The following is a 14,550-nucleotide window of genomic DNA, read 5'->3' on the forward strand; positions in this document are numbered from 1 at the left end:
GATGGGATGAATTGAAGTTTAAATTCCCAGGTGTAGTATCCCTTAGCAGGACTAAGCCTCAAACCTCCATGAGATCCATTCCTGCAAATATATAACTGAGACTACAAGATAAATTAGATTTGTAAAACACGGACAAAACTAATATTTCCTGGTTGTCTAGTATAGGTTCTATGCTATGCATTCCACAGATAATCTTATTTAATCTTTTAAATTTAATTTAGATTTTTTAATTGAAACAATGTACATTTTATAAACATCAAAAAGATTGGGTGGTGAATAGTTGGGAGTTTTTTAAAAGGAATATACTCCATGATATTTTTCATAATTAAAAACCAGTCAAATAATATGACTAGGCTTATATTAAAAGCAGCAGTCCCCTGCTGCATCCTTCCTCACTCCCGGGTCCCTCTCATTAGCCAGTAATTTTTAATCATTAAAATTAGGTCTTCTAGTACTTACTTTCTTATTTTGAAATAACATACAGATACTGCTTTTTTTTTTTTTTTTTTGCTTTTAGATGTTTATTGACTTAATATGGCAGATGAGGCTATAACTCTACACCCCCCTCCTCTCACATACATTTACTTCTTTCTATCCTTCTCATATGTACATCACAGTTTTTGGTTAAATCTGTATTTAGGGCTGACATTTTAACTATATACATATTATTTATAGGCAAGTCACATAGTAGGCTATATTTCTTCTCTTGTATAACTCATTGTTTTCAACAGACTTAACAATTGCCTTTTTAAATTTTTATTCTTTTTGGTTTGTTTGGTTTCCATGCTTTTATTACTAACTCATCCTTAAATTTTTGATATAAGTAAATTGCCTTGAGTGTGTTTAAGTGTTCTGTTTCATATTTATTTCGGAGAACTTCATCTAAAGTCTTTAGTTTTCTTCCTCCTATTTCAAGTTAGTTGTTCTCTAAACCTGGCATATGCTGTTAGTGGGACTTTTTCCTTCACCATTATCTTGAGTTTTTTTTTAATGGAGAGGTAAATTATAATTTTATTTATTTTTAAACTGAGGTATCGTTAATTTAGTGTTGTGTTTCAAGTGTAGAGCAAAGTGATTTAGTTATATATCTATTCTTTTTCAGATTATGTATCTTGAGATTTCTTTTCATTCCTTTCTCCTATGTTGAATTTCCTGTTTCCTGGGGTTCTACAGCTTTCTCTTAGTGTACACCCTCATTTTGGTAGAGCATATCCTTAAGGAGTTTCCAGAGAAAGGTAAATACCTAGGACCTCAGTTTTATGAAAATGTCTATATTCTATACTAACATTTCATTGATTGTTTTGCTGGGTATTGATTTTTAGGACAGAATTTTTCCTCAAACCTCTAAAGGCATTTCTCCATCAGCTTCAAGCTTCAGTGGTGCTGTTGAGAATTTTCACGCTACTCTGGTCCTCATTTCCTTGTGACCGTTTCTTTTTCTTTCTGGAACTTTTTAGGCTCTTCTCTTTATCCTGGTGTTCATGAAGTGTTTTGGTCAGATAAATCAATCCTCTGAGAGGATTTGCTTCTACGAAATATTTAGAGGGTATAACCAATCTGGGATTAATCAGAATTAAATTCTTGGCTAGAGGTTTATCAGACTATCTAGGTAATCTGAATTTGTGCCACAAACCTGGGTGACGGGTGACTTGTGGTTCCAAATTCTCAGTGGCAATTTCTCCCCTCTCTACTCTTGCCCAAATCTGAAATGGTCAGTTTTCCTTGTGGTCCATTGGAGGTAGTATGGGGGTTTATTTGCAGTTTGCCCTGACACTGAAGGATTAGCACTTTGGAATCCCAGAATTCTGGGAGGAGGAGAACCTGCTGTTAGACTTCCCACCTTGGACTACATAGTGTTGGGCTTTGTTCCCATGACTATTCTCCAAAATGCTGTGAAAATCAGTCTGCACTTAGCTGATTTGACAGATGCTCTTGGGATAACAGAGTATCTCTTACCTTTCTAGGACCCTGCCTTCACTCAGTGCCTGGCCTGGGATTTCCTTACTTCGTTGTCCGATGTTTTAAAGATGACTTTAAAAAGTTATGTTTTGTCCTGAAATTTTAGTTATTTCTAGCAGTCCAGTTACTCATCCTGTCATATTCCTGGAAATGGGAGTCTATATCACCTTCTTAAACCTCAGTTTCTTCATCTGAAAAATGGGGATGATAATAGTATCCACCTCATAGTACACCTCATAGTATTTCAGGAATTGGTGAGATTGTTAATAAGTATAAAGCTCTTAACACTGTGTGGCTCGTCCTCTTTTTTTTCTTTTTAAGTGGCGTTCTCAAAGTATAAATAGAAGTGCTTTTCCATGCTACATTTTTATAGGCGTTTGGTGCACTAATGCCAGGGGATGATGTGAATAATCTGAGGTCTTATTAAGTTGTATATTTATTATATTAAGAAATATAGTTCTTTCCATTCCAAAAATCTTCATTTTACGTGGAAACCAAGCGAGTAAACACCATTAGTAGCCTAGATCTTTTTATAAAATTAAAAAATATTTTTATTTTATTTATTTTTGGCTGTGTTGGGTCTTTGTTGCTGCTAGGTGCAGCAGCGGGGGCTACTCTTTGTTGCGGTGCGTGGGCTTCTCTTTGCGGTGGCTTCCCGGGCTCTAGAGCGCAGGCTCAGTAGTTGTGGCGCACGGGCTCAGTTGCTCTGCGGCATGTAGGATCTTCCCAGACCAGGGCTTGAACCCGTGTCCCCTGCATTGGCAGGCGGATTCTTAACCACTGCACCACCAAGGATGCCCCAGTAGCCTAGATCTTAATTGAGAACATGAGATTTATTGAAGTGGAATCCTCAATTTGTACATTTCTTGAGGCCAAAGAACTAGAAAATCTCCCCTCCCTGCTTAATCAAATAAGACTCTAAAGGGGCAGAAAATGGATGCCTTCTCTTACAACAAACTAGGTTATACTCTAATTTTTTTTCCACCATTTTTTTATTGCCACAGAGAGTTGAATTGCATGAGAAGGTCCTTTTAAAGTCCCCAGATAAGTTCCCTCTCAGTAATCGCCCTTCTCTTTAAAAACAATTTGCACCCACTGCCAAGCAGCTCTTGTGCAGAACCAGCTCTCTCTGGAGGTTGAATTGCCTCTTGGGGCATCTCAGGGACACTTCCTTAGTAGGTGCATTGTGATATTCTTCACAGCCAGCATGGTTTCTGTACAGGTGGGTTTGATGAGCATCTCTGGGAGTAAAAAGCCAAAATGCCCAGTGTCACGTAGTTCAAAAGCAAATGTGTAGGGTATTCCATTTTTGTAGGCCCAATCCATTGAGCTACCAGAGCTCACATCTAAAAGGTAAAAGAAAAAAAAAAGTCAGCTTCACTAAAGAGTCTGAATAATTTTCAAAATGTATATATAGTACTTGCTTACTAAGCCATACTAAATCCTTCCAATGAAATACCCTTTCAACAAGAGCAGTTTAAGCTGAGTTCCTGAGCATCAAGCTCATGGAACTTACAAATCATACCTGCTATCATCATAAATCATCCCAGCCACCTTCAGTCTGGTTCTTGCCTCTGCCAGTTATGGAAACTTTGTTCTTTGAGGAGCTAGTCTAAGTAGTAATGCTTTTCTAGTATGATGACCTCAGTTTCTTAGCTGCAACTCCAATATCATTTCTCTCCACCTTCACTTTATTCACCAATAAACATAATCACACTGTGGACTTTTTTTTCTTCTCACTCAGTTCTTCTCCTTTTCTAAGGTCTAGAATATTGCAATTCTGATCCCAGAAAACCTCTTTTCTTCTTCTCGCCCTATTTTTTCACTCCTGATGAACTTGTTCTTTGCCTTTACTTACTACAGTTTCCAGACTTCCCCTGGGCTTCTTATAATTTCATTGAACTCTCTAGCTGGGCGTGGTTAATTACTCCACTGAGTTTCTCACCAGACCCTTTGCTAGTCCTTTTCAGCTTTTGTTTTGCTAATTCTCAATCCCTAGTCCAGTTTCTCTGTCTTCCTCACAAAGTAGGTGGAGAAAGTGTTTGTTGGAAATTCGTGCTAATCTCTGTGGTGCTTCTCCATTACCAGTGGTGCTCTGGGCTCCTTTTTCTAGACCTTCGCTTACGTGAACCTTTCTTATTCTCTTCTGGTCCTGCCCCTCACTTTACCACTGTCTCCAATACTCATCGTGGGTAGTTAGCCCATCACCTCCTTTGCTTACATCGCAATCCTGACTTTTCTCCTTCTAGCTCAGGAAGAAATGCTGCTCGTCTTTTACACTTGGTGTGGTTTGATCCCATTTTTTGTTGTCTTCTCTAGGACCCTGTTTCCTTAGTAAACCTCTCCGCAACCCCACCTTGCATCTTGCATTTTGGACACCAAAATCTCCAAGCACTGCTTTCCTGTAGCACTTCCTTCTCATGATCCTATTATATACCATCTTCTTTTTCTTCTTCCTTTTGGTTTAGAACTCAAAAGAGAACCTATGTATGTTGCTTCTGTATCCTCAACCACTTTCAGTCTGGTTCTTGCCTCTACCAGGCTGTGAAACCTTTGTTCTTGAAGGTCACCAATGACAGCAGGCCTAATCTCCTTTTTTTGTTCTTCTTTCCCCTCAGACCTCATGGTCAACGTCTCAGCAGCATTTAACTTAGCTGACAATCCATTCTGGTACCTCTCGCCTTCTGGCTCCTATGACCTTACAAGCTCCAGCTTTTCAGCACAGAGGAAAGTGCAGGTGCTTTAGGGCTTAGGCTATATCTGATCCCAGCACCTGCCGTGACTCTGTGCCTCAGTCTCCCCTTTGAAAAAGGGATCGTAATACTTACTGCATAGGGTTGTTGCAAAAATTGAATAATGTGCTCAGAATATATTAGATGTTATCGTTGGGCATCTTTTCACCCCAAAGTGCCTAGTATGCAGTTTTTAGCCTAACATGCTTTCAATAATTAATTAATAAATGAATGAATGTTCATAGAAGACTCTTTCTATACTTTTCTCCCTGAAATGTATATTATCCAGCCTGACATAACACCATTTTATTATTTAAAAAATTTCCAACTCAAATGATACCACTTTTTAATGCTATTCTTGCCAGTTAGAGAATTATGTGATGATGGCAATTAAATGACTCTGCTGTTTCCCAGGCCCCCCTTGCTTCAGTTGGAGACAGAAGGTAGGCTGTGGTTTCATTGTCCCTCTGAGTTAGATTCACTGGAACTGCAAATAGTAGTCATAGTAGCCAAAGTCAAAGACAATATTTGCCAACACTTACATCATAGTGATATGACAGCCTCATTTCTATGGTAACAGGTTGTTCTTGGTAAATATAATACTATGACTGTGCCTTGATACCAAGCTGAAAAGGTGAACTGAGAGTAAGATTTTAAAAACTTAATGTTTTTAATATATATTCTGCTGGCATTAACTGGTAATGTGATTTTTTAAAAATACTACATTTCCCCTTTCAAGGTGGCTCTATTAAAAAACATTTGTAAAAAGGTCAGCATTAGACCAATGATCATGAACTTAAGAGAAAGCCTCTGATAATTAAGACATTACCATTACTAGGATAAAATTATATGATAAACAGTGTTAATTAACAAACCAAGCATTTCTGCTGAAGGCTGAAGAAAGTGAGTGGTTAGGAATATAATGATGGGTAAATTAAAGAAATCAAGGAGAAATTTGCTACCTCACTAAAAAGTATAATCAGATGTCACTATGTATGCATATATATGTAACGTGTGTATATACCTTCATATGCATGCGTAGAGATTCACAGAGTACTAACCACCATACGATCACGGCAAGCTCCTGGAACGCCGCTAGACATTCGGAAATATATGATTTCTCACTAGATTTTTCAAGTCGTATAGTCAATTAATTTTAGAGTTTGAAAGGCCATGAGAAATGATCTAGTCCAATTCCTCATTTAACAGTTATGGAAACTGAAGCCCAGGACTAATATCTTTGTCAGGATTACATCTAACTAGTGGCAGAATTAAGACTAGAATCCATTTCTCCTGGTTCTTTGTCCAAGTTCTTTCCATATACCTGGTTGCCCTTTATTTCATATGAAATAAGAAATATTTTAACTACCTTTCAAGGGGAAATTTGGTTGAAGGTGTTATGTAAGAAACAGAATTTCATAACAAGAATGGTAGAAGGAAGGGATAAAAGGGAAGCTCCTTCAAGGGCTCAAACATTACATTATCTTCTCAAGGCCCATTTCTACCTTTGCAGTAGTTACAACAGCTTAAGGAGCCCGTTTTGGTACTTTGCACGGTCATAAGATCTCAATTCAACCTTGTAGTCTTTACTACATGCTTAGAATATTCTCTGCTTAGGGTTTTTTCAATTGGTACAGTGATTTCTGTCAAGCAGGGTAAAACTAATCAGACATAAACTCCCTCCATCTTCCTTGGCTAATTTGGTAGTCAAATTTTTCACTTTAGGGGGGAACACATTTTCTGGGTTTTTTTTGAGGGAGGTCATTACACAGGATATTGGTTCGAGAGATTATTCCAACACAGCATCCATAGGAAACTTACACAATGTGCTGGAAGCAGGCCCGTATCGATACTGTATGCCGTACACCGACTGAAGTGCCTTCACAGCTTTATAAGCTGCAGATTCCTGTGAGGTTAAATGGAGAAATGTTATCACTTACATCATTGCATTGAAACCTTTAGAAACACTGACACGTTGAGCATTATCGGTCATCAATTTGGAGAACGCTAGGCACATTGGTGAATAGCTATATTTAATAATAATATTGCTACTCTTTGTCACATGCTGCATTTTGCAATATGTTTTAGAACACATTATTTCCCTTGATTAATTCTCACAATGAGCCAGTGATCAGTAATATTTCCATATACAGATGAGAAAAGGAAGGCCCAGCGAGGTTCAGTGGTCAGGCTGGGGTTACACAGCAAGGAGTGGCTATGTTGGGATAAATACATCTTCTGAGGCTGATTTAGTGTTCTGTTCTCTTCATTTTAGTTCAGAGACACCCATTTCTATAAATTACAAAATGCTTGACAGGGCAGGGCCCAAGTCAGTTTTGCTCATAGCTACAAATATAGTATTTAGCAACGTGCCTGTATATAACAGACACTTAAGCACTGTTTCTTGCATGAATGTTGAATAAGCATAGATCTGCAACAGTATCGAGTTAATCTCATTGATCTTTAAGTGCATACATCTTTAAGTGGCGGCCCGGTTCAAGGTATTTAAAACCCATTTGGATCAGTTCAGAAATGCTTTAATTCAGTAAGAATGACTCCTCTTGCTCTGTGTGTTTATCCCTTGTGGGAATGGAAACACTTTGAGACTGCTTCGTGACTTCTAAGGTTACACAGGCTTGTGGCAGAGCTCAGCCAGGTGCGGCTAAGATGTAGAAATTCTGAGGTGGAACTTCCTAGCAATGCCAAAAAGCAGGAAAAATAAACACCTTCAAAATACTAAAAGGTGAATATTCTAAGATGAACGAGAATGATACGGACTACCCTTGAAAACATTTTCAAACGGTATAAAAGCACTAGTTTCAGCAAGGAGTTAGAGAAGTATTGTATGACCAGTGAGAGGAAAAGAAGTGTGTTGAAACCAGTATACAACTCTCCCATTTCCAGGTGCCTGTGAATAATTTAATCTATCAGTTGAAGCACTCCGGGCAACGTGGTACTGTGTGCTGGACCTGGCTTCAGCCTGCTGTCCTCACTCACCTCAGGGAAGCAGGAAGCCACATTTGCAGCAAATGCCACACTGAGTGGCTGTTCAGGAACCAGGCTCCAGAACCTGGCAGACATTAATTAATTGATCTCACTGATGACGACATTCTCCTTGCAGGAGCCGACAAGAAAGGAATGTAAACACCATAATGAGGTATCTTAATGGAGAATGTGCTAAGATTTTTAACATCTTCTCCAATGGCCTCAGTGATATTCCATGGCAAGGGCAGAAATTTCTACATTTAGAAGATGACTGCATTCTGCTGGTGAGGAGACCTTTGTTCCTCATTATTTCAGATGACTAAACCCAAGAAAAATAATCTACCGAGGAAAAAGAAAGATAACCACTCTGCCTATTTTCACAAAATGTATGCATAGTTTTAGCCTTTTGGGCTCACTGGACTTCTGCCACCGACGTGCAGGTGCACGTTGATAAGAGGTTTAGACATGATCCTTCCTCAAAGAGTAGAAGCTTCATAAAATTTTCTAAGAATATTTTCCAGGATGGCACCTATTTAAAAGAGTTTAAGTGATTCTTCCTTTTGTCCATTCCTTCTTTTTTTCCATTCATCCAGAAGGACCCAGGTCTCCCTTATTGGACCTCAGCTAAGTAAGGAGTATATGTTTTATTTAAATATTTTTATATTTAAAGCAACTTAGTGACCGAAATATCTTAGCAGAAACACAGACTCCTACATATTGATGGAATGTCTTTGAACAAGTTGAACAGAACTTAATGGCTACTGGCTAACATTCAGAGACATCTATTATCTGAGAACTGTAATCTTAGTTTTAGCGATTTAGCTTATCTGCAACCCGCTAACAGGATTTCTCAGTGGGTCACCACTGACAGTTTGGACTAAATCATTTGCTGTGGAAGGCTGTCCTGTACAATGTAGGATGTTTCACAGCATCCTTGGCCTCTACCCACTAGATGCCAATAACATCCCCCACCCCTGTTGTGGCCATCAAAAAATGTCTCCAACACTGTCAGTGTCCCTTGGGAGGGAAATTCATCATTGGTTGTGAACCACTGATCCACTCTTTATACCACATCCTCCAATCCAAGACACAAGGAAAATAACTCCTGATGGGAAGATAAATTCAAAATATGGAGAATATTCTCATGTGGTAGGTTTTTTTTGTTTTGTTTTGTTTTGTTTTTGCGGTATGCGGGCCTCCCACCGCTGTGGCCTCTCCCGTTGTGGAGCACAGGCTCCGGACACGCAGGCTCAGCGGCCATGGCTCACGGGCCCAGCCGCTCCGCGGCACGTGGGATCCTCCCGGACCGGGGCACGAACCCGCGTCCCCTGCATCGGCAAGCGGACTCTCAACCACTGCGCCACCAGGGGAGCCCTCATGTGGTAGTTTTAATATATTACATATTCTATATAATCTGTTGTGAGGATGCAAACAGATGCTGTGTCCAATTTAGAAAAGGCTGAACATTCGCGTATAGAAACATTTTGGTACAAGGTGGTTAGGTTGCCAGGTCAATAACATCAAGAATGAGAAGCCTATTTGACCCACCGAGGAGCTGAAGAACAGCACTATCAAATATCACTCCCACCTTTACAGTATTTCTCAAGAGAGAGAATTTGCTCAGAATTCTTGCATGAAATGCTAAGAACAAAGTTCCTCTTTTGGACAGAATGCAAGCCTTCCCCCAGGCCACCTTCTGACCTCACGTTCCAAATTCTTCCCAGGTCCTGGCCACGGAGATCAGGAATTCCCGCAACCCCAAGCAACTGGTGCAGGATTTGGAGTCTGAGGTATAGGGAGAGAGAGGATGCTTCTTTTTTATAAAAACTTTTAAATTCAAGCCTAAAATACATACAGAAGAGTATACAGATTTTAAGTTTATAGTTCAATGAATGATCACTAGTTGTATGCAGTCATCCAAAACCAGCATCCAGCAAGGAATAGAAAATCAACAGCAGTCCCAAAGCCCGCCTGTGCGCCGTCCCAATCCCTCCTCCCTCCCTCCCTCTTCCTTGCTTCTAACACTATGTATTAGTTTGGCCTGGTCTTGAACTTTATAGGCCTTCAGATGATGTAGGCTCTGAAGCAGACTCACTTTACTGAGGAATTAGTCCCTATAGTGGATAGCTTGTTGGGTTTCTGAGATGAGGTGAGGAAGGAACTCTGCTCTTTCACTTTCAGGTAATCTCATGCCTGAAAGGCTGTTCATTCTTAGCACTAATTTGTCAGATGCATGCCCAGAGACTTAGTAGCATTAAGCAAATAGCGTTTATAAATTAAAACTTGCTTTTAATTGAGTCAGACCATAATTTACGAACAGTTGTTTACTCAATAAAGTTAATTACAGCCCTGCATATGTGACCGGAGCTATAATACTAATCACCTCCATCCTGACATTTTCCAAATAACCTGTGGTAAGAATGTAAATATGTTTGAAGTGATTGCATTGGAGAAGCAGCATGAACAGTGGTTAAAAGCAACAATGCTGGAGCCAGATTTGGGGTGAATCCTGGCTATGACACTTAGTAGCTCTGTGTTCTTAGTATAATGACTTAACATCTTTAAGTTTCAGTTTCCTCATCTGTAAAATGTGGATAATAATTGTTACTGAATAGATTATGAAAAATAAGTGAGATTATGTATATATGAAATGCTAATTAGAACAAACACAATGTGTTTGCTATGATCATTACCACATAGAACCATCTTAGCATTAGAAAAGGATGAAGCCTGACACACGTATCCAGCTTCAAGTACTTACCACACAGCTAAAATTAGGGATTGTTGCATATTTGTAAGAATAGGGATACAGCAACATCTGAGCATATGCGTGAAAAGAGAGGTAAGCCCTTATGTGCTTCTTGTGTTTTCGGAGGAAGTTAGCTACAGCTTTCACTTCCGGCTCAGATTCTGGGAAAGGTCCACAGTATGTATCATCACAAGGGTGCATGGAAGCTCCTTCATCTGCAAATTAGAAAAGAAAATGGGGTGAAGGGATGGGCAGGCAAGAAGCAAGAAACACAAATCGGCATTGTTAAACTGATTTTTCTTTTATTTCTGTAAACACACGGTATTATTAAGCAGTTCCTCTAACTTCTCATTTAAAGAAATCAATACTGAAAAATCCAAGACAGTTCAGGCCTCCATGCGTAATGGGAGGGCAGCCTGAATAGGAACTAGGTGCTGCTTGTTTAAGCCTGCATAAACCACTCTAAAGGGAGGGCTCTATCAGTTGGAGAACTAATTCTACATGATCCCCCCAGAGCAGGAAAGGCCTCCTGTTTATACACTCCATGACACTTGCACTTTCCCCCCATAACATTCAACACACGTGTAATTAGTGTCAAAATGTACTCATTTAACATGCAACCAATATTTACACTAATCTGGGTGCCTGGGATACAGTGGAAGACAACATAGGAAGAAATCCTTGCTCTAACAGAGCCTACATTCAATCTGGATTCTTTGTTAGATTCTAATGCTCTGAGAAGTCAGGGGCTGTGTTTTTCCTGCTGGGCACCTGACAACTAGAACAAGTATGGCAAGTGTTCAACAAATATTTGTTGAATAAATGAATGTCAGATCCAAAGAAAAGGCTAGACCTCTGTACAGATGTCTGGTAAGATACAAATACTGATATATCAAGAACAGGCAGGGAGGCAAGACTGAAATAATTCCACCGAACATGCCATACCAATTTCTATTATATTTTTAGATCAGCTATATACAAACTGGCTTTGTGAAACCCGAGGCCTCTCCAGTTATCTTAGGGGTCAGTTCAGTTAAGTCCTCAAAACTAAATTTTAATAATTGTCAAATTAAAAATGTATACAGGTCTATGAAGGGGAGGAAGGAAAATAAGATTCACTATAACAATCACAGTGTTAAGTTCCAAGAAATTTTGGAAATAATGACATTTTTCAGTTACTTGCCATTCTGAGTCCTTACAATCTCTCCCATACCCCTGGAACACTGTAACTCTTTCCACAAACAAATGGAAAATGTTTGGTGAGTCCGTGACATAGTCTAATACTTCTGAAAATGAAAAGACAACTAAGATCAGGCTAATTCTTGAGTATGTTAAATCTCATTTATGCCATAGGGGAGTGTAGATGGGGGAACTTGCAGCAATTGTGGTTTTCCTCCTTTGAGTCTAATTCTGGAGATGCCTCAAAAGCAAGTGGGATATGGATAGAACTCAGAACTTAATATAAAAACTGTAGCTGATACTCCTGAAGGAATAGGAAAAAGAGACATTTGAGGAACATTGATGTAAAGCCCTGGAAAGGAGAGATCACAAATAGAGCAGCTAATTCCAGCGGGAGCAGAAGTAATGAGCCAGAGAAACAAGAACTCACAATAATCCTAATAAATATTCTCAAGGGCATATAGGAGGGCACTGGAAACATTAAACAGGGACGAGAAGTTATAAAAAAGAACCAATGAGATATAATGGAAATAAAAAACTTAACTCATGGGTTGAGTGAATACAGTGGATGAGTGAATTAATGAGATGGAGCGGGTTTTGAAATGTTTCCAGAAGGCATTAGACGAGACAAAGAATTGGAAAAAAGAAAAAAAAATTAAAGGGTATGAAAAATAGAATAATTGTCAACATCTGATTAATAAGGGTTCTAAAAGAGAAAAAAATTAAATATTTGAAGAACTGCTGACTGAAATTGTGCCACGATTAAAGAAAGATTGAATGGGTACCAACACGAGAGAGAAAAGGGAAAAGAGCAACACTTTGACACAGTAAAGTGAAATTTAGGAACGAACCAATTCCAGAGAGAAAGAAGCAGGCCATCTATAAAGGAATGAGAATTAGATCCACATCTGACGTTTTAAATAGCAACACCAGAGTAATATTTCCACAGTACTTTTGAAAAAAGGAAATGAGTCTAGACTTTTATACCTAGCTGAACTCCTATTGAAATGTGAGAGTGAAAGATGTCGTAGTTATTGTGGCATATTTTCATTGGTTATTTTTTCAATTTCTTTTCACTTAGAGGTTTTAAATTTCACATCATACAAAATGTAAAGGTTTTAAAAGGATTTTATTTTTAATTCTCATAAGTTTTGCCAAATTGTTTACTAAGTTTGTTACTGTTCACACTCCCCCAAGTAATGCAGAAGAGTACCATTTCTCCTCAATAGAGTGAATACAGTGGATGAGTGAATTAATGAGATGGAGCGGGTTTTGAAATGTTTCCAGAAGGCATTAGACGAGACAAAGAATTGGAAAAAAGAGAAAAAAAAATTAAAGGGTATGAAAAATAGAATAATTGTCAACATCTGATTAATAAGGGTTCTAAAAGAGAAAAAAATATTTGAAGAACTGCTAACTGAAATTGTGCCACGATTAAAGAAAGATTGAATGGGTACCAACACGAGAGAGAAAAGGGAAAAGAGCAACACTTTGACACAGTAAAGTGAAATTTAGGAACGAACCAATTCCAGAGAGAAAGAAGCAGGCCATCTATAAAGGAATGAGAATTAGATCCACATCTGACGTTTTAAATAGCAACACCAGAGTAATATTTCCACAGTACTTTTGAAAAAAGGAAATGAGTCTAGACTTTTATACCTAGCTGAACTCCTATTGAAATGTGAGAGTGAAAGATGTCGTAGTTATTGTGGCATATTTTCATTGGTTATTTTTTCAATTTCTTTTCACTTAGAGGTTTTAAATTTCACATCATACAAAATGTAAAGGTTTTAAAAGGATTTTATTTTTAATTCTCATAAGTTTTGCCAAATTGTTTACTAAGCTTGTTACTGTTCACACTCCCCCAAGTAATGCAGAAGAGTACCATTTCTCCTCAATACCTGCCGACAGTACCCTGAAAGAGTATCACCTTTTGATTTTTGCCAGTTTGCTACTGCAAGTATGTTTGAGCGTTGATTCGTAGGTTCACTGGATGGGACTCCTCTCTGAATTGCTTAATCATGTCCTTATCTCATGTTATTCTCTCTTGGGCTGTTTATCTTTTTTCTTACCCGTGTATAAAAGCTTTGTATAGATGTTTGTCATCTGCATTGCATTTTATTCTCATATTTATAATTTTTCTATTGAATTGTTTATTATAACTTATCATTTTAGACATTTTAAATTTTATGTAATTACTATGTCTTTTTCAATGCCTTTGGGTTTCCTCTCTTGGTGAAGAAAGTTTCCCCTATTCTAAAGGATTATAGGTTATTTATAGGTTTTCTTCTAAGAATGTTATCATTTTATTTTGTTCTTTTTCATCTAAGTCTTTAATCCTTCTGGATTTTTTTTTGGATTTATTTTTGTACCTATGTAACCTAGTTATAACTTCAGTTTTTCTATGGTGATAGCCAATTCTGTCAGCATCATTTATTAAATATTCTATCATTTTCCCACTGAATTGAAACACCACCTTGGTCGTATATTAGAGTCAACTGCATTTGTAGATCTATTCCTGGATTCTCTGTTCTGCTGGTCTATTTGTCTATTTCCATACTGTCACCCTATCAATCTGTAGGAGCATTAAGGTATGCTCAATATCAGACAAGTTCCCCTTACTAGTATTCTTCTTCCAGTTTTATTGGTTTTTAGGGTCTATTTACTTTTCCGTATAAAGTTTATGATCATTTTATCAATTCCCCAAAACAGAAAACAAATGAAAAACCCTGTTGAGATTCTAATTGGAATTGCATTAAACTTAATACTGATTTGGGGAGGATATTATTATACTGAGTCATCCAATCCAAGGACATGTTACACCATTCCATTTGCTCAGATGGAGTTTTATGTTCTTCATTAATACTTTATCATTTTTTCTTTAGTATGCCTTCTTTATTGTTGGTATTATTATTTTTTTAAACATCTTTATTGGAGTATAATTGC

At 38.1% G+C, this 14,550-nt stretch overlaps 1 protein-coding gene across 1 annotated transcript; it reads right to left on the reverse strand.

Annotated features, from left to right (window-relative positions):
- Positions 1–3,008: 3,008 nt before the first annotated feature.
- On the reverse strand, positions 3,009–10,640 carry LOC112398194 (carboxypeptidase A6; the record flags this gene model as incomplete). Its single annotated transcript, XM_024742625.1, has 3 exons — positions 3,009–3,305; positions 6,513–6,597; positions 10,438–10,640. Coding segments are annotated over 3 exons (476 nt in total), but the record flags the coding sequence as incomplete, so codon positions are not given.
- Positions 10,641–14,550: the final 3,910 nt, after the last annotated feature.

This window comes from Neophocaena asiaeorientalis, unplaced genomic scaffold, assembly GCF_003031525.2.
Source record: "Neophocaena asiaeorientalis asiaeorientalis breed wild unplaced genomic scaffold, Neophocaena_asiaeorientalis_V1.1 scaffold226, whole genome shotgun sequence".
Taxonomy (NCBI): domain Eukaryota; kingdom Metazoa; phylum Chordata; class Mammalia; order Artiodactyla; family Phocoenidae; genus Neophocaena; species Neophocaena asiaeorientalis.